Genomic DNA, 21,762 nt, shown 5'->3' with positions numbered 1-21,762 from the left:
TATGTTTTCAGATGGTCTACCTTCTCATTTTGAAATGTGAGTAGGTCTTCTAGGATTTCCCTGGATACAGATAGGCGCCTGGGTCTCTTGCGTGTCTAAGAAGAAGCCTAGAATTACAGAGAGAGCCAAGCCTGGGTATCAGTCAGATCTCTGAATGCTGATTATTTCTCTTAAATTTCTGAATCCTTGAGCAAGTTATTTGATCGTGCTGGGGTGTTATCCTGTCATTTATGAAACAGAGATAATAGTGCTTAACCCAGACTTGTTATAAGGGGTAAAGATAATTCATGTAAATTGTCTGATACATAGTGGGCAGTAGGGGAAAGGTTGCTGTCCTTATCAGTGTCTGTTGGGAGTGGGAATCAAACTTCAGTGTGCCCAAGAATTCCTTGGAGCAAGAGAGCAGAGGCACACTTTGAGAATAAATCACGAATGGCTTGGAAGTCATTCCTAGGAATTTGTTCCATAGGATTTGAGTAACTTCAATAGTGTATGACAGAAAGGAAGAGCTTGGGAATTGTCACAGTCAGAATATAATATATAGATATTGACAAACCATCTTCTTATCCCTTAGGGTGAGTAAGTATATCACATTGGAGAGTATGTGTTTAAGGGAGTAGCTTCATTTTTAAAAATAGAATAGTTTCTATCAGATCAGTGATTTCTACACTTTTGAAGGCATATCTCCATCAATCTATTTCTTTTTAATTTACTCTCTCTTATTTATTTATAATTCTATTCAGGAACTGGTGTACTAAACACTGCATATGTTATGAAATATACTCAACATAGAAATATGAAGATGAGCTAAGGATATCATAAAATTTAAAAAATTTTGCTTATTATATTTATGTTGTCTTGCTCTTATGAGGACTATCATTAATTATTATCTTAGACAATTCTGTGACTGATTATGCTTTATTATTTTAAAAATACTGATTTACAACACTTTGAAGTACAGCAACCTCAAGACCCACTTTAAATTACCATGGCCAGAAAGGACACTTCACAGGAAATGTACATGCAACTGAAAAGTCCCATCATTAGCTAGTTACAACTCCTGAGCCTCATTTTGTACTCATACCCATCAATTATGCAGAAGGTCTTTTGGTAAAAATCTGACAGTAAATCTCCCTTTCCCCTAATGTCTCTCACTTATTCCTGAAAACTTATGAAGTGTTACATGTTCATATTTTTAACAAACAGGCTTAAACCTCATTAAAATTTTTTTTTTCAGCAGGTTATTTTTACAGACGGAAAGCTCTTGCTGGAATTTTAAAGTAGGAAATTAAGAGAGACTTTTTTAAGAGGGAGTTTTAGTAGGTAAAGTATTCATATAGTTTTGAGTACAAAGTCATCTGATAATGGGAATATTTCTAAACACACATCTTTAACATACTTTACATGGCATACCTTTCTTTCAAAAGTAGTTTCTTTCTCCTACATTGCTAAAACATCACTTTTATTTTAGTGGGCCAGATTCCCCTCAGTGTACCTATTGAGTAGCACACTACTCACAGCTACTTCTTTTTACAGAAAAAGACTACATGGTTGTCTTTTTGTAAAAGAAATGCATAACTTATTTCAGTTGGACAACTCTCTAAACTACTTTTTCATAAGATAACTAGGAAACATATATATGGTACAAAATATTTTCTTGGTAATTCCCCATCTTAATCCAAAGTATTATACAATTTCTATTTTTAAGATGATATAATCCATAAATCCACTTAATCTCTCACAGAAAAATAGTGGTATGTTGTAATGTGCTGGAATCAAGCTAACAGTTTGAAAGTGATACTATAAACCCCTCCACACTGTGGAACTCTACCTCCTTCCGCAGGGCACCTGATGGAACATCGGTGACAAGTGAATGTCCAAGTGAGGGAGTGAGGACCCCAGTATCACTCTGAACATTAAATAACATTGAAGCTTATTTCTCCTAATTTTATAGTCAAGTGTGTTCATGCATGAATGTGTGGATACTTGTATTATATAAAATGGTCTGAGATTTTGAGTCCATGGGACATTTTATACTTTTACTTTGAAGATGCTGAGATTAATGTCCTCATCATTTCTTGATACTGGTGAGATTGAATCTGCCCCCAGAAAATAAAGGCAAGTTTAGTTGATCATTTACCTCACTCAGGCTCAAGTACATGCCTTTTAGACAAGTCACAGAATGCATTTGTTTAGCACTTCATTCAACTAGTGTAAAGAAGCGCAAGATTTGAGAAGAATTTCATACTATTTAGATTTGTGAGGTGATTTTGACATAAAGTAGAATCATGTTAATGATTCATAGAAGTAGTTACTTTTTGGTATTTCTGTCACCTAAGAAACGGGATGGTGAGGTGATATAATGCCCTATTATTGTCCATTGTTGGTTGAGTTTTGTCTTTTTGAGTATTCTTTGTCTTGTTTTGTCATTTTGTGTATGTGTGTGTGTGTGTGTGTATGCACATTATGTATCCATCGTTTAAAATGTAAAACACACTTAGGAAAAAACATGAAATATAGATAAGGAGATGAATATATCATAGTACTCCAGCTTTTCAGTGCAATGATTAGGATATGGTGAAATCCCAATTAAAAACTGTTTTGTTTTGTTTGTGTTTTTTGTTTGTTCTTAGTTTGGTGGGGTTTTTTGTGTTCATTTTATTTGTTTGATTACGGCAGCTCAGCCATAACTATTTGAGAGGATTTGCTTCCATAGCTACTAAGTGGGAAGTGTAGTTCGCTCTTAGGTGGAATGGAAAATCTCTCCCTACCCTTTATATCCTAAGTTTTTCATTTCTATCATACATTAAAGAATTTCATGTTATGGTGAAAAAATATGGTTTTCATGATCATTATAATTTTTACTAATGGCCCAGCTGTTTTCCATCTCCTTGTCCAAATGGCAATTGTCTCTTGATTGCTAAGATGTTCACTGGCATAACTTTTGGTCCTTCCACTGTTTGATTGTCATTTAAGAAGCTATTTAAATAGACAGTAAAATTCTAAAGGAATTGAATTCTATATGTGCAACTTCATACACTGATTCATTCTTGGTAAGAAAGGGATGATGATTTAGAACCCATTTAGATTTTTGAATGAACAGAAAGGCTAATTTCTGCCTCATTAACTTATCCTATGAATTTTCAATTTGACCAATTCTGAATGACTACTCCCACATCAATTTAGGTTTTTGGTTAATAGGTAGTTATAATTCATATTTATAGCCACTTTTCAGACTAGAAAATTTAGCCTCTAAATTCTTCCCATCTTTATAAGTGTTAAATATATGCTGTTTTAGAGGAAAATGTCCTTTAAGCCTTTGTTAACTCTGTGGATAATACCACAAAATAGGGGATGACACATTTTAGGTGTTTATTTTAGTTAATAACAGAATTTAACAAACATGCTTAGAAGTCTCATGCTGAAAAAATGTAAAATAATTTAAAATATGAAAACTTAATTATTAAAAATTTACTGCTTCAGTTCATTTTATTAAGAAAGTTAATTGTATCAGGATATATGTTAACTATTACATATTTAAATATTTTTGTTTGTAAATATGATAGAATTTAACATGAATATAATAATTTAAAAATTCACATTCCCAAATGATAAAAATTATGTAATTGTATAAAGTAATTATTATTAAATAAATACCATAAAATATTATAAAGTAAATGCTGTAAATAAAACTTTCACCTTTGTCCTTTTTCTTCCATATTGAATTTCATAATTTTGATCATTAGGTCACTGGGTATATGGACCTTGCATTTGGCCATCCCACACATTAACTGAAATGAGCTACACCCAAAACAACTGACTTAATGACAAATAGACATTATGGTGTAACAAAGTGATTTCTCAAATTAAATAAAATTCTAAAACCTACCTACCTCCTTTTTCTTCCCCTCCAATAAATTCTATAATTTCTAAGATAGATTTCTTCCTGCCCTAATAAATTTATTAGTTTAGTCATTTTAAAATTTTTGGAAGGATATCTAAGCATCAGTTCAAGATGTTCTCTCTATATGTTGGGTCCTGCCAATGATGGCGTTTTTAGTTCTCACATTTGTGATTCACCTGAGTAAATGAATAGGAGTATCTTAATTTTATATCAAGGCATCAATAACCTTATTAACTTTAACAACTGGAGAAAAATTTACTTCTCATGATTTTAGAACTGGTCTCAAAGACTAAATAAAAATATATATATTCTAAAAATCCTCTGTTTAGGAGTGCCTGGGTGGCTCAGTTGATTAAGATTCTGACTCTCGGTTTCAGCTCAAGTCATGATCTCACAGTTCGTGAGTTCAGGCCCTGCATTTCTCTGTGCCCCACCTTTCCTCTCTCTGTCTCTCAAAATTAAACTTAAAAACAATTAAAAACAATATATTTAAAAAATTAAAATAAACTACATAAAAATCCTGTTTATATTTGCCATTAGTCATGAGAACTGCTTTTGTCTCCTTTTTGTTGTTGATAATCAACTTTCAGGTTATCACACTGATATGTGGGTATGGACAGCCAAGTTGATCAATACAGGTATTCCTAATACGGTTACGCAGGATATTAGAGACAAGGATATTCTTTCTTAATGGATTTACTAAAACATTATGGGTCTGCTACTCCTATTTATACAACAGTCTGTTAAAGGCTTGATAAGTCTCTTTCTCTGTAGAGAACAGCACTCTTCTGGTTGCTCCTCCATTTGAATAATTACTAAGTGCAGGAAATCGGTTTTGTCTCCAAGATAGCAAGATAATTTGAATATGCTAGTAACATAGGGAAGGTAATTCAAGGTTAGACTTTTTGCTGCATTTGAGGTTCTGTGTTTGCTTGTTCTGGTGGTAACGAACAAGGAACTCTCAGACAGTAAAGGAAGTCAAATTTTGCCTCCAAAGAAACATGTTTCTTGATAGTTTTCCAATGCTCTCAAATGCACGTGTCAATCCACTAAGCAAAAGAAAACAAAGTAAAAACAAATTATCTTTCCTCACAATTCTGACTACTTATATTTCACCTGCATTTCCATCTTGCCTCAATCCAAGGACAAATCTTAACCTAAGCAAGAGCAATTTCAAGAACTCAGAGCAATTAGTAAGCATAAAATAATAATATGATGGACTGAGCAAGAAATATGCTGGTGGCTTTATGTATTCTCAGTCCTCACATCAAACCTCAAATCCACCATCATACATGATTATTGATAAGACATGATACATGATAATTATCCCTTAACTCTCTACTATGTGCATTTGAGAGCACTGAAAAAAATATCAAGAGACAAGCAATCTCAGGAGGCAAATGTATTTCCTATCATCCAGGAGAAACAATATTTTAAAGCAATATTTAATACCAGGATGTATTTCAAATAGCAATGTAAGGGTGGAGTCTATGGTATGATTTTTAAGGAATAATGTGTACCTTCAGATATTATTTTGTATATTTAATTTAATTTTCTATCAAATAAGATATTATAAACTTGTAATTTAGTAGAAAAAAAGGGAAAAAAGGTTTTCTTCTATGTCACTCTGTCAAATTGCAATTTTTAAAATTTCTTGTTCATTACTCTAGAATGATAAGGTGCTAAGGCTACCTACCTTACTCTCTTTATATTAACCAAAGGGTTTTGTTCCATAGACATGGAATAAGGTTACTTATACCAGAGTCTCCTATATTCTGTGATGACTATGGACCAGGGTTCGGATCTGATCCACTAATGCTGACTGTATGATCCACCTTGTATTTGGCCAGTTTTAATCACCATGTTGCTCAACTTCGTCTCCTCCAAGGAGCATTAGCATCTTATGTAGGGCTATTTTGTGCAGATGTTTTTCTCTATCATACAAAAAATGATCAGATCATCAGAATTCTGTAGTGTCAACAGCTTAAAGGAAACTGTATAAGACAAAATCTAACTCAAGAGACTATACTCTCTCAGTGATTAAAAAATTATTTAGGCAAGTATTTGTTTTCACCTGCAGTTTCCATGTTGAGTATTATGAATATAAAGAAGCACTGTGGATCAAATTAATACTGTAAGTCATTGTAGGTATAATTACTTGCTTTTTATATCCACCTAGAGTAAGATTGTCCACAGCAGTTTTAATAAGAAATGTTGTTGAGGGCTTGCTGGTTTCATACTCTAACATGACACCCATAGGATTGATTTCCCACTGTTGTGTGGAATTATGCATTCCAAATTTCCATTGAAAATTATTCCTGGTCAATTCTTTTTTTTAATTTTTTAAATGTTTTTATTATTTTTGAGAGAGAGAGAGACAGCATGAGCTGGGGAGGAACTGAGAGAGAGGGAACACAGAATCTGAAGCAGGATTCAGGCTCTGAGCTGTCAGCACTGAGCCCAACCCAGGGCTCAAACTCACAAACCGTGAGATCATGACATGAGCCAAAGTCAGATGCTTAACCCACTGAGCCACCCAGGCAACCCCTGGTCATTTCTTGATGATGTCAGAGAAGATTCCTTGATTAACAAATGACAATGATATATGTATATAGCTATTAACAATGGTAAACTCAAGGTGACCCATACCCTCAATGACATTGAGTTATCAGACCAAAAAATAAACTTTGACTATAAAATGGTGGGCCCCATAGATTTTCTGCTATCTTACAATTAAAAAGATTTATTCACTTCTCAGTCTTTTAGAAAAGCTGATTTTCATGGTAAATGACATAACACATAAGAATTTGAAGAAAAATCACAACTTATTTTTTATTCTAACTCATTTGTTGGAGGGGGTAGGGCACAAATCAATATGCTTTTTTATAACATGCTATTTTCTCATTATCCATTTAACATTTATGTATTTTATAGTTTTTCTATTTGTATATCAATCATAGGGTTTATTATTAACAGTTTTCTCTTTGCTGTCACCATAAACGTTGCTGCCAGTAGCTTAGCACCCATGAGTAACCTAGCAACAAGTCAGCTCTCTATCTAGCAAGTAAGAAATAAATGCAAACAAAGTGTTATGGAAAAAAAAGAGTTCAATTTCAGAATATTAGTGCATGTGTACTGGTAAAAATCAAGATGAAATCTTCTAATCTGGGGGAAATTGCATGACAATAGGTATTGAATTTTCTAGTAAATAATAGATTGCAAGTGAAATCTTGTCTCTTTCATTCAGAAAAAAACTGGAATCTATTTCAGACTGCACCCCTGTTAACTAGGTAACTGAATATATGTGTCTTCCCTGGAAGCCTATTCATTACAGATTAAATGAGAGGAGTGTCTTGGCATGTTTTCACTATGTGGTAGATGAGTTTACTAGATCGAGTTTCAACAATAAGCCTTCCTGACAGTGATGTATTGTTAATCTCCTAAATGGGTTCAGAATAAATGTTTTATTTTATGTTCAAAGGGTTGTGCTTATACTACTGAACTTTTAGGGGAGTCTTTTTCTTGAAAACATTGTAAAACATTCCACCTTGGGTTTCACATGCTGAGACTTTGGTATATTTAATATCAGTTTCTTTTGGTGAAGCTTTAACTTAAATAATTACTGTGTATTTTCACTGAGAAAATAGCTGTCTTGTGTTTTAGGTGTCAGGTCATAAAGGAAGTATATCAGGTATTGGAGGAAAGATGTAGCTTTATAGGATCATCATTTGCATGATGAATAGACCCAGGTAGGGAGGAAAATACATCCTGGTAAATACCTTCCATTAAATATATTGCTCAACTTCTATTCTGTACCACAGGCAGAATTACTTGGCCTTTCTCAATTTGACAGGCAGTTCACTGCACCTCAAGAAACTTTAGTGTCCCATGGAAGATTGAGGTAAGGGACAGGATAGGTTATGAGCTGAACATGTGATTGTGCATTTAAAATGAATGCATAGAATTGTAGAACTAGAAAGCATCTCCTCTCTGGTGAAGATTACTTTTCCCCAAATACCCCGAGTTTTAAGTTATTTAAAAATCTAACCTTAAATGACTGAGTTTTTTGTTGCTATAATCATGTTTGGGATATGAGCTCAAATCTGACATTTTTTCCTCACTAGCCATACAGATCTCTCTTCTTTGTGGAAGAGGAAAAAAAAAATCATGAGATCCTTAAAGAGAGGGCCAAAGCAGATGGTCTGATCTCATCTATATGTGAGAACTTTGGTCACTTACATTATTTGGATTGAACTGAGTCACCTTAAATAAAGGAAAGAATATTCTTTACATTAGAAACATTTACCTATCCTTGAAGACATCTGACGACATTGAATAGATCAAGTGCATGAAATTTACACCCAAAATGTCTTGACAGAATAATATGGTCTATACTGATGATGCTACTCATGATGGCTGTAGGCTTGGTCAGTTGTTCAGGAAAGTGACACTTCAGATGTGACATGTCATTAACTTTCCCTTCCAACATAAATGTTTATTGGGGCCATGTTGTTGAAAAAATGTCATCCTTTATTTGAGGACGTTGAGTTCCTAGAGAGCAAAGATGATCTTACGTGTTACCCAGTGTGTAGTATAGTTCCTTATAAAGAATAAGCTTGAAACAAAAGATTATTTTTTTTCTTTTCAGGTAGTTTTTGTAGGTGTGTTAGAAAGAGCCAGTGCAATCACTGAAATTAGATTAAAATAAACTACGTAATATATGTTAGAAGTGATGAAACACTTAAATAATATATGCCCTTGTAGAGGAAATAAAGCTTAAAGATCCACTAGGGACATAACTTCATTACCATAAAACTGTTGAGAAATTGTGAAGTTGATCTAAAAGGAACTGTACTTGTTGTTGCAGGTTTGGTTACAAAAGTACGGCTACCTTCCACCAACTGACCCCAGAATGTCGGTGCTGCGCTCTGCGGAGACCATGCAGGCCGCCTTAGCTGCCATGCAGCAGTTCTACGGCATTAACATGACGGGAAAAGTGGACAGAAACACAATTGAGTAAGTAATGGCATCCACACTCTCGGTGGGTTTTTTGGTTTTGTTGTTTTGTTTTTTGGTCCTTGAGCCAAACCAAGTAGTCAGATAAAGTTTAAGTGACCTCCACCAACCACAAGTGGAACAATTTGTCTTTTCCTTGGAATTTAACCTGTTTTAAATCTTCCCCCCCATGATGTCAGGTTTGTCAAAGTCAAATTTACTCACCTGGCTTTAGCAACACAGTTTCAAAATAGGGGGAAAAAAGGAACAATGAGAGTCAGTGTGAATGTACCGTTGAAGCTAGTACAAGAGCGATGGTCGCTGTCGTGTTGGAACTGGCTTGTGCTGCGGGAGAGGACGAGTTGTACACATCTCCTCCCTGCTAAGTACCAACGTAACAGTAGCTTGAAATTAAATTGACCCATAGTAGAAATACTGACATTGAGGAAAATGGGAAATAATACAAACAAGCGCTTTTATGGGGGAAGGAGGAAGGGTGTCAGAGAACCAATTAGTAGCTTCCTTCTATTAGTGGCAATTCTCTACGTGAGTTAAATCAAGCAGAGGTTTACTGCAAGTCTCGTCTTGCAGTTTTTATTAGAAAATGGAAAGTTTTTAACTCCTTAATGGTATTTGCTTTTTTATTGATTAGTCAATCATTTGTTCATTTATTTATTCAACCAATAATTCATTAGTGGACATTTCATATGTGAAAGAGGCAGAGATTCAATAGACAAGCTGTCTTGTTCAAAGGAACTTAAAGTTAACTGTGTATAGCTAGACATAATCACAAGTTATTTTACTGGAGGTGCACTGTAAGTTCTGTAACATTATGAAACAGCATTATTGTTTTTTGGACAGCAAAGGAGGAAGTGATTAATTCTTTCAGTGCAGGGAAGAATCATTTGCGCTTATTGAGTCCTTGATACCCACAAAGTAAATCTACTCCATCATTTAAGATGATCATCATACATCAACCTTCCATAGTAGGGAAGAAAAGGATACATTTTTTTCTCTCTACTTTTTCAAATAAGGAACCTGAAAGTCAAAGGCTAGGTGAAATCCAGAGTAGTTACAGAATTTAGACCTTTTAATGTTTAGTTGGAGAGCTTCCTACTATTCCATGCCGTAGACCTTGAGAAATTACACATTTATTTTTCTTTTTAAACCTTAAATACCTGAAATATCTATGCTCAGTTACATATAATTTTTATATATTAAGCTAATTTAGTATATAATTCAAAAATTATATTTGACCTTGTAATACTGGCATCGTGATATTAGTCATACTATTTCTATTTCATCAAGCATATAATAAAAGGCTGGAAGAGTCAACGTCAAAACAGTTTGGAAAAATAAATAAATTACTCTTCTAGCATTCTTAAGAGATACATAAATATCAACTTTTGTATATATCTGGGAAAACAGAACCAAGAATTAATGTAGTACATTCTGTAAGAATGAGAATCTTCTTGTCAATATTGGGAATAGACTTGGATGTTCTGAGCCTGCGGCCCTCTGTGCATTCCAACTCTCCCTTGATAGTGTTCTAAATAAATACAGCTTTAAATTAATTTTAGTTAAAATTGTAAATTATTTAAAATATAGTCTACTAATAAACGAAACCACCAAATCCTGCATTTTGTTATTGTGTATAGTAGAGAATTATATTTAAATCATGCTTTGAATCCCAGCATTTTACAAAGTGCTCTGGACGGCGTTTTTGTTCCCTCCTGCAGGGCTGTTATCTTCTGATTCACTTTCTTGGAACATATCACAGTGTTTTTAAAAACAGTACACTCATGGGACACCTGGGTGGCTCATTCGGTTCAATCTCAAACTCTCGGTTTCAGCTCATATCATGATCTCACTGTCCTGAGATGGATCCTCTCTTGGGGCTTCATGCTGGGCATGGAGCCTGCTTGGGATTCTCTCTGCCCCTCCCCTCTCACTCGCATATGTGTGCACTCTCTCTCTCAAAATAAATAAACTTTTAAAAAATACAATAAATTGAGAACTTGGGGGACAAATTCCTTTGAATCTGCTTATTACCAGACGTTAAAGTTCAGAAAGCAGGGGCACCTAGGTGGCTCCATCAGTTAAGCATCTAACTCTTGATTTCTGCTCAGGCCCATGGGTTCAAGCCTCAGCTTGGGCTCTGTGCTGACAGTTTAGAGCCTGGAAACTGTTTTGGATTCTGTGTCTTCCTCTCTCTCTGTCCGTCCCCCACTCACATCCTGTCTCTCTGTCTTTCAAAAATAATAAATGTGAAAAAAAATTTTTAATAAAATAAAATAAATTTCAAAAAGCAGAGTTCTGTAGAAGGTGGCATCTGTGTTTCCTGTCAGTTTTGAGAGCTCCTGCTGGTCATTGGAAGGACCCAAGATGGAACAGAGTCTCTGTCAGGGGATGAAGGAAGAGGAATATGTGTGGGATTTACTTAGACCCCTTATGTAAGAAGGATCTGAACAGTTTTTAGTTGCTCTTTGGCGGGACAATGCAAAATGCAGGAGTGCAAAGAAGGACAAGGATCTTTTCCTGCCACACACTGGCTTAAATTCCAGACCAAGAAAAATGGTTGTGTTGATGTGTAGAAGTTGAAGTAGCATTTCTGTGAATTACAGCATTGTAGAGAAAAGATCAACTATATAGGCAACCTTTAATTTAAAACCAACCAGTGGTTTAGTCTGTTTTCTTTAACCAAACTTTGTTTAATTCAGTTTTTTTCTGTTTTTTGAATCGGAAATACATCTTTTCCTTTACATAGATCGTTATTCCTGTGTGAGTCCACAAAAGCCTTGTTAAACCCTCATCATCGTCCCTTCTTAGACTGCCATGCCTCCTCTGTCCTTTATGGCACTTTCATTGTCACTGAGACAAGGAATGCTGCGGCTTCATTGGCCTCCTGTCTAGTTTTTTCCACTGATCTATCTCCACTCTTGACGTGTTGTTGCTCAGGGTACCCAGCTCAGATAATGTACTATTTTTGTAAATATAATCCCTATCATCATGCTACTTAAGCAATTGTCTGTGCTTCTGTAGTCTCAAATGAATGTGTAATAACAATCCATGCTGAAATTGTACTCCATTATTTTACATAGTCAAGTTATAAAGTATGAAATTTTATCTAAACCTTATTACGTAAAATATGGACTACAATTATAGACCTAAAATTACTCCTCAGTACTAAAATAATGTCCTAGGATTCATTTTCAGATGCTATAAACTTTTATCTAGTTTTAGGCTCTTGTCAAGATCAATTATTTTAAATTAAATAAATATGTCCTTTGTCGGACATCATTTGGTGTATTCAATCTATAATTCTTGATTAATTAAGAGTAAAGATGCAATTGTGGTAAACCCTATATTATGTTGAAGGAGTTAACCATTCTCAAGCAGCAAATTTAAGTATTACCTTAAATAGCGTATTGCTTTTATCTTAGTTGGCCTCGGTGTTGGAGAGATAGTAATGAATACTTATTCCTCCATCCCAAAATGAGTTTAGCTAATTTTTGTAAGCAAACTCACTTAAATTCCTTAATAAGTGAAGCAATTTGTGTTATACATAAAAAAAGATTATCTTAAGCAAGGAAAAAAAGCTAGCAAGGCAATCATGAAAATGGTCTAGTGTGTTTTTACAACATTAATGGCAGGTATCTTTAAATTTTAATTCATCTTTTCCATGTGCACAGTATCATGCACTGAAGTCTGCTTGATGAGGTATCATTTTAAGGTGACTTTTTTTATCTTTATCCACATATATGCATACACATATATACACATATATTAATACATACATATATATAAATATATGCACATATGTAAATATATATTGGATGATCTGAATAATTCTAATTTACTTAAATCATGCAAAGAAATGTATCTTAATTAAAATTAATTTAAGACTGAATATGTAGCTTTTTTTTCAAATAAGTGTTAGGAAATTACAGTGGTATTTGAATTCTAGTTTGAAAATTGAAATATTTACTTAGATATATCAAAAACCACAGGCTTTGAGGCTTAATTCTCAATACGTTTCATGATTTTTATTCATTTTCTAAATTATCAAGTTAAGACTCTCTTTCAGTCTACATATAAGAGATAAGTTCATCAGTAATTAAATTTCTTTTTCTTTATTTCTAAATATAACAATGGTACTCAATCACTATAACATTATAAAATGGACCAATCCTTATTTCGGTAACTACCTAAGGATGGCTGATAGCTAAATCAGCATGCCTACATTTTGAACTCTAAGTTAATTTACTATAAAAAATATTCAGGGTGCCTGGGTGGTTCAGTCAGTTGAGCATTCGACTTCAGCTCAGGTCATGATCTTACCACCCGTGGGTTCAAGCCCTGCATCAGGCTCTGTACTAACAGCTCAGAGCCTGGAGCGTGCTTCAGCTTCTGTGTCTCCCTCTCTCTGGCCCTCCCCTGCTGGCACTCTGTCTCTCTCAAAATAAGTAAACATTAAAAAAAATCTTCTTCATGATTCCTGGATTTGGTTGTATGAGTACAAACAAAATCTAAAGATTTTTAAAGTAATAAAAATAAGGGGTAACTGGGTGGCTCAGTCAGTTAAGTGTCCAGTTCTACCTTAGGTCATGATCTCAGTCTGTGAGTTTGAACCCTGCATCTGGCTTTGTGTTGACAGCTCAGAGCCTGGAGCCTACTTTGGATTCTGTTTCCTCCCTTGCTCTCTGCCCCTCCCCCATTCAAAGTCTGTTGCTCTCTTTCAAAATTAAATTAGCATTAAAATTTTTTAAATAAATAAAGTAATAAAAATATGCATTTGAAAATTTGTAAAATGATCTTTTGGGGACAACTATAAATAGTAGATATTACTCTTACCTTTCATTCGAACATGGAAAAGTCTGAAGGATAGAAAATTGTTGACTATATGATGCAAATGAACATTGTTCTTACATTACTAATTCATAAGGCACAAAATATGGTTTGTGCGTGATTTTTTTCTCATGGAAAAGGTAAGGATGTGTGCACAGTCACTGCGGTACAAATCCCAACTCCAAGGAACACCATTCCGATTGTAGGTATTTTATTGGAATGCTGTCTTCCTGGAGCCTCACTACAGGGCCACCAGTTGTGTGGACTAAACCTGAAGGCGGCTTTTAGTTTCATTAGTGAGTGGCCCTATGTTTGACTTAAATACCCAACGCATTAAAAAATTACTGAAACCAATGGACGCTGTCTCATATATTGTGACTCTTATTACTGCAAATTTGTTTAGAAGTTTGTGGGTACTTTATTTACGTAAAACAAAGGATAGTGTATCTCTTGGTATGTGTGTTATCAAAACACCAGGATATCCCCGTTTTGAATAACAAAGTGTGTTAGCACATAGGTCAAGGTGAACTGAAGCGTGTTGATATCAGCAGGCTGCTACTGCTGTTGCTTCTGCTACTAGTACAGCCACTTCCTGATATTTGTAAAATAATAATTATTATAAGTTAATAATCATAGGAGTTATTATTTGCCAGGCACTGTTCTAAGTGTATGTAATTTAACTAATTTAATCCTCACATTTACTCAATAATATTATCACTTCCGGTTTGCAGATGAGGAAATGGAGAAATAGAAACAGTAGTCTGACCAATGTCACAGGGCTTTTGAGTTGGTGGCGGTAGGGCAGGAACCATAGCCGCCTGGCTCTAGGATCTCTCCTCCTCACTTTTACAATATACCTCCTTTTCTTTCTTTCTTTCTTCCTTTCTCTCTTTCTTTTTTTTAGAGGAAGAGAGAGCAAGCAGGGGAGGGGTTAAAAGGAAAGAAAGAGAAGAAAATCTCAAGCAGGTCCATGCCCAGCTGCAGAGACCAACTCAGAGCTCACTCCCATGACCCTGGGATCATGACAAGAGCTGAAATCAAGAGTCAGGCTCTCATCCGAGTGAGCCACCCAGGCACCCCTATAACTCCTTTCAAGAGCACTGATTTGAGATATTATTTTCTTTTTAGGTTAATTTAAATAAAGCCATTAATGATCTGCCCAGATTCCAACAATTAAATCAATATGAATATCAGTATTGTTATTTATGAAAACTGAGGTGGTACTTTTTTTACACCTTGAAAGTGCAAAATAACTTTCTTGTGGCTCTTCCTCTCCCTCGGTACCCATTCTCATGTCTTTGCTTTGAAATGCTAACTTAAAATTTTTAGCAAATGAGTCAGTAATGAAGTACATGTGTCCAAGCTGTATGTTGACACAGAAAAATAAGTATGTTTAGCAATGGCACTTTTACAAAAAAAAAGCATTGCTTGAAAATAGCATGCGTGTGTACATGCATACACATATACTCTCTTCAACCTTTGTTTCTTTCTTATCATTTAGTTGTTACCTTATGTGTAACTATCAATTGATTCTACTTGTACATGTAGAGTTGTATACTCTCATGTATTGCTATTACGGGGTTTATCAAATTCAGTCTGGCACTGGGATTTATTTCTAGATAACTAGAAATAAAATAAAGACTCTACCTGAGTAATAATATTAACATGCCAATTTTCCCATTAGTATTAGACATTTAATTTCTTGGTGAGTAGTGTTCAATGCTAATCATTATTTTATCCATGAAGAAGTTTAAAAATTGTTGTAGAAAGAACCTGTTTATGAATTTAAAGAATAATTGAAAATTTGGACTCACATAAAAAGCCTGAAGATCAGTTTATCTAGGGTACTGTGTTTTATTCAGTGGTGTAATGTGTTTCAATCTTATTTGGGGAATTTTACATATTTTAATATACAATACATGACAATATCTCTTTGTTCAAATATTTGGATACAAATATTGGTGAAGTTACCGTAAAGTGTTCTCAACCCAACCAACTCTTATTAAGACTTCTTTGCATTAAATTACAGATTGATATTAGATCATTCCTGGTCTTATGTTTATTTCTTACTCTTAAGTCATCTACTTTATGATTTGGTTTTGTGTAAAAGTGTCTATACAATGTCCATGCAATAAGCATTTGTTCAAGGCGCAGACCCGGAAAGGGTTACAAAGTCTTAGGGAACATGAATAGTAGGGTAGATCAGTGTGTGTAAAAAGATCATGTGGACTCTGTCTATTTGCTGCATGTTCCTTATTGGAGACCTTACTGGATGTTGGCCCATGCCTGGCTCTCTGCTCTGACTCACACCGATGGAGGATAGAGACAGGAATCGGAATACATAGTATAATCCATGCTGTGTTGGGATGGCAAACTGTACATATATGAGTTGAATTATGAAGGACGTTTAGGATTCTCAGTATGAAAAAAGAGAAAAAGTTATTCCAGACAGAGGTCACTACTGTCTACCTAGAAATGCAGAAATAGGTTTAGTTCTGAAGGAACCTGAATGGATCTTAGGAAGTAGGGGTTATGAGAATCCTCCCTAAGTAGGCCTTTCTTTCTATACATCATTCACCATTTCATGCCCAGAACATGTAGAGAACACATTGGTGCTCTGGAAAGATTTATCTTTAGGAACAAGAAGGAAAAGTAAGCATGAGAGAGAGAGACAGAGAGAGAGAGAGAGAAGAAATTTTGGAAACAAAAGAGATTGATTGTGTCCTGATCCATTAGATGTGAGAAGAGAGCAGTGGTGGATATTACCTAGGTATCTAGCTTAGGCATTAGAAAGGTGTTAAGACTTTTGGCTGAAATAAGGCATCAGAGGAATTGGCACAAATCTGGGGTAAGAAAATTGTAATTTTTTATTACATGTAAAATAATGGCAGGATGTCTAGGCAGAGATGTGACAGCTCTTCACCCATTATATATTATTTTTTTAATGTTTATTTATTTTTGAGACAGAGAGACAGAGTGCAAACAAGGGAAGGGCAGAGAGAAAGGGAGACACAGAATCGAAACAAGCTCCAGGCTCTAAGATGTCAGCACAGAACCCGATGCGGGGCTGGAACCCATGAACCCTGAGATCATGACCTGGGCTGAAGCTGGATGCTTAACCGACTGAGCCACCTAGGCGCCCCTAGTATTTTTTTTTTTAATTGTGGATGTCCTTCCTATAGACTGTGAACTCAACAAGGGCCTTTTACCTTTATCTTTTTAGCCACACTTTTTCTTTATATCTTACAGCATTTACAAAAGCTGAAAAATATTATAAGATGAAAGAATAAGGATAGAATGAGTAAATAAATGAACTAGTATTTGGAACCCAAGAAAAAAATATATTTAATGAGCAAAAGTCATAAAAAAGTCATTTAAAAAAGAAATACATAAAGAATTCAGCAGAGATATCTTTCAGCACAGAAATTTAATACTCTTCCATAAAAACCCGATCCTTTGGAAGATGCGATGCTTCACTGAGAAAAATTTTACTAGATCCAACATACGCATGACTTAAAATGGAAATTTATGCCAGTAAATGTAATTTTCTTTTCAATTGCCAACTTCATCTTTTTATTGATTATTAAAGTAATTTTAAACAATATGTCCTCATTGACAATACATTTTCTCCTGATAGTAGGTAATACCATTTTATCAAATTTTATCCCACTATCCATTTCAAAATATTTCTCTTCCCCGCATGCGAACTTAAATATTTTTCTTAGCAAAATGTACGCGTAATCCCTTCGCCCATTTAGTAAATTTATTCATGTTTAATAATTATATATTGTTTATTCTCTTAGTACTTTCAGTGAGATAAGCTTAAATACCTGCCTTAGGAATATTATAACTTTTGCTGAGAATCTAATTAATGAAATATCCACTTATCATAATGAGAAACCACTCATCATATTAAGCCCATTTTTAATGGCTAATATTTGCATGTTAACCTATCTGTATACCTTATAATATGTAATAAAATTAATAATTTTTCATTGAAAGTTACAGAACCTCCCTGTCCACTCATTCATTGAATATCTTTTATGTCCCAGGGGTTGTCCGAGGTACCAAGATTATATAGACCCCCTTGCCCTTGAGTGTTTTATAATCCAGTGAAATGTGTCTCAAATAAAGTGTTTAGAATGCTCTAGAATATTTATTTAAAAATAGAAGGTCTCCATTCTCAACTCTACGGAGTTTGATTTCATAGGACCATCTAGCCTCTTAGGAGTCTGAAGACTTTAATAATGGGAAAGAGAGATTTCTGAAGTAACTCCACAGTGCATCTTAGACTAGGACGAAATTTGTGGACTCTGATAGCTACAATGTCTACATTATTACTAGGGGCAGAATTAAAAAAGAAGAAACTTTTTTCAATGCTTACTGGAAAAGTGTCACGTTTCTTAAAAAGCAAAAGTCATGCTGTCATTGTTGCATGAAGTCATTATTATGTTTATAAGAACTGATTAGTTGATTTATCCATGTAACATGTAAACTATTCTTTCATTTTCCTAAAATGGACATCTTTAGATAGTCATCTCTACAGTCAATTATTTTCCATTAAAGAGTATAGAAATTATAAAGTATTTGGTGAAATACAGCAAAAATTGATTCTTTTCTCATTTCTACTTGCTGAAGCATATAGTACCGTGAAGATTCTGCATTAGCTTTGTAATTGTTAAATTTAATGTGCTAATGAATGGTAAAGCCATTTTATGGGTCGCTAAAGAAACACTACTCAAAATCATGAAAATCTTTCTTCTTAGATAAGAAGAAAGACTACACAGAAAACAGGACAATGGTAAAATGAGACTCTTAGAAAAAAGTTACACAACTCTATCTGTATGAGTGTTAAAAATTAACAAATCAAAAAGTGTGTCATTTCCCTAAGATAATTATGTTAAACCTTATTTGTGTGATGTTAAACCTCATATCCAGAAAAAATTTTGATCATTGAATTTAGTTATTATTACTAATTTAAAGCAAATGGCTCTTTCTTAGAAATTGGGGTAACGATCAAAGTAAAAAGAAGAGAAAAGTTGGAGAAAGGCAAATGTTATTTAAACAGTATACTTCCATGTAAGCTAGAAGAGAGAATAGCATATACCTTCTTGAATCCTGAAATTTAAGGTTATTTAATGGATCTTAAAAATTGTTAAGTGTCCAAGTTGGAAGACACCTTAGTGAAAATGCATTTTTTAAAGATTCATTTTATGAATGTGACTAGGGATTAATGACTTGCTCAAGGTCACAGATCTTGTTCAAAACAGATTCTAGTTAGAAGCTTAAGGGGCGCCTGGGTGGCTCAGTCGGTTAAGCCTCCGACTTCGGCTCAGGTCAGATCTCATGTTTGTGGGTTCGAGCCCCGCGTCAGGTTCTGTGCTGACAGCTAGCTCAGAGCCTGGAGCCTGCTTCTAGTTCTGTGTCTCCTTCTCTTTCTGCCCCTCCCCCTCTCATGCTCTGTCTCTGTCTGTATCAAAAATAAATAAAACATTTAAAAAAACTAAAAAAAAAAAAGAATCTAATTAGAAGCTTAAGAGGACCTCAGTCTATACTAAGCTCAAAATAATTAGAGGGGCAGATATCTAAGAGAGATGAGTTCAAAACTAATGATTCTTGATCAATCAAGGAAAAAAATATGTACTTTCTACTTGGATTCAAACTGCAAGAAAATTGACAATTTTCTCCTTTAGGGTTTCTCATTTTCATTATCACTGTCATTGGTAACTTCTCAACTGATTTCCTTTGGAAGTGAATGATTAGGGTTGTTGGTGACTAACTGGAAAACCCTGCTTTTTGCAGCTGGATGAAGAAGCCTCGATGTGGCGTACCTGACCAGACAAGAGGTAGCTCCAAATTTAATATTCGCCGAAAGCGATATGCATTAACAGGACAGAAGTGGCAGCACAAACACATCACTTACAGGTATAAGAACTTATGATGAATTACAGTTTTCTCCATTTTTTCCACAACCGTTTATTTTGACATTTTGTTTGACATCTTATGCACATTGATCACGTGGTAAAATAGAGGAATACGATGTTGACATATGGAACTGAGACCTGCAATTGGGAAGAGAATAAATTGGCCACTTGGAGGCCTTGTAAACATTTTTTAAATACTGGTCTCTTTTGTAAACTATATCTTCAAGCTTCTTGAAAGAGTACCAAATCCTGAGGGAATCTGAGATGAGTATGTTACATGTTCACATTCTTTAATAAGGATTCATAATCTAAAAAATAATAAAACAATAAAGTTTACAAATCATTGTCATTGAAACAAATGTTTTTGAATGTATTAATTAACTTTTAGTATCAGTGCAAACATCTTACTTTCTATTTTGGGGGGAACAATGCAGACAGATCATTGTTTCTTGTTTTGTCTTCAGTGAAGGATGTCGGAGGGATTCCAGTGTCTTCCATGCTGGAGTGACAGTGGCTGCTAGTGGAGCTGTTCCTATTTATTCATTAATTCATTGAACAACTGTGTATTGGGTCTCTCTTTGAATAAAGAACAGTTCTAGGCTCTGTGGATATAGAAGTAAATAGCACTAGGGACTCACTTGGTTCTTTTGGAATTTGCAACCCTGTGGATAAGTTGATCAATCATATAAATGTGGGGTGCCTGGGTTGCTCAGTCAGTTAAGCATCAGGCTTCAGCTCAGGTCATGATCTTAGGTTAGTGGGTTCAAGCCCCGCATCAGTCTCTGCTGACAGCTAGCTCAGAGCCTGGAGATTCTGTATCTCCCTCTCTCTGTGACCCTCCCCTGCTCACGCTGTCTCTCTCTCTGTCTTTCAAAAATAAATAAAAGGCATAAAAAATCATGTAAATGTGATGTCTGTTATGAAAAGGAAGGAACAAGATGCAAGAGAAACAAAAATGGGGCCATCTAACCCATTCAAGAAAACCAGGAAAGGTCTTCCTAAAGAAATGGCCTTTCAGCTAACCCCCACAGGCAGAGAAGGAACTTGTTAGACTAACGGGCATGGAAAAGGCAGGACACTGCCCAAGGACGGTAGGATGTCAGGAATTATATGACTAAAATAAAGAAATTTATAATTCTCATTCTTTGTACAAATGACCCTTCTTGTATACTTAAAGATAAAATTTAAGCCTCAGTATACAGATTTCCCACAAACAAGATATCTGATTTGTGTCATTTGAACTTACTTTAGTTATTTTGAGAACACTTTTCTGTGTTATTTTAAATTATTTTGCTAGTCCTCCCAGATAGCATGCTCTTAGAATTTTATGAAACGTATTTCAGTTATTTCTGCAGATAAGAAAAACCAAGGAGGAAACAGTCTTAGGTCAAGCCCATGTAGTAAATGTGAAGTGTTAGAAGAGTTCCTTAAGGAACATCAACAGAAATACTGCCACCTCTGTGTCTAACAACATTGCACAGCCACTTAAAGTTGTAAGGAAATAAAAGATACACGGATTTGTAATAAAATAAAACTAATGTTAATTACAGTTTATGTTACTTCCTATATAGAAAACACTGAATAAACCCTAGATAATTTTCAGGGCTCCTGGGTGGCTTGGTCGGTTAAGCATCTGACTTCGGCTCAGGTCATGATCCCGTGATCTGTGAGTTCCAGCCTCTCATTGGGCTCTGTGCTGACAGCTCAGAGCCTGGAGCCTGTTGTTGATTCTGTGTCTTCCTGTCTCTCTACCCCTCACCCACTAGGCTCTGTCTCTCTTGCTTTCAAAAATAAATCAAAAAAATAAAAGAAAATTTAAAAACACCTATATAATTTTCAGAAATAATAAAAGAATATGGTTAACTTAAAAATAATACATTTTATGTTTCAGACAAATTTTAGATTTGCAGAAACGTTGAGCAGATAGCTTAAGTAGTTGCCAAATACTACACCGCCCACCACCACCACATGTAAGCACTCAAGAGTTTCTCCTCTATTAAGATCTTGCGTTAGTGGGACCTGTTTGTTACAACTGCTGCACTACTGTTGCTATATTAATTCTAATTAAAGTGCACACTTAACAATAGGGTG

General features: G+C 34.9%; 1 protein-coding gene across 1 annotated transcript in view; it reads left to right on the top strand.

Moving 5' to 3' along the window:
- Window positions 1-21,762, top strand: part of MMP16 (matrix metallopeptidase 16) — a 259,044-nt gene that overhangs the window by 123,459 nt on the left and 113,823 nt on the right. Inside the window, exons 2-3 of the mRNA XM_029923828.1 lie at window positions 8,772-8,920; window positions 19,550-19,672. Of these exons, the coding sequence (XP_029779688.1) occupies window positions 8,772-8,920; window positions 19,550-19,672 (272 nt within the window). The remainder of the gene's footprint in view (window positions 1-8,771; window positions 8,921-19,549; window positions 19,673-21,762) is intronic.

This window comes from Suricata suricatta, chromosome 15, assembly GCF_006229205.1.
Source record: "Suricata suricatta isolate VVHF042 chromosome 15, meerkat_22Aug2017_6uvM2_HiC, whole genome shotgun sequence".
Classification (NCBI taxonomy): Eukaryota; Metazoa; Chordata; class Mammalia; order Carnivora; family Herpestidae; genus Suricata; species Suricata suricatta.
This window is presented reverse-complemented; position numbering and strand designations above follow the sequence as displayed.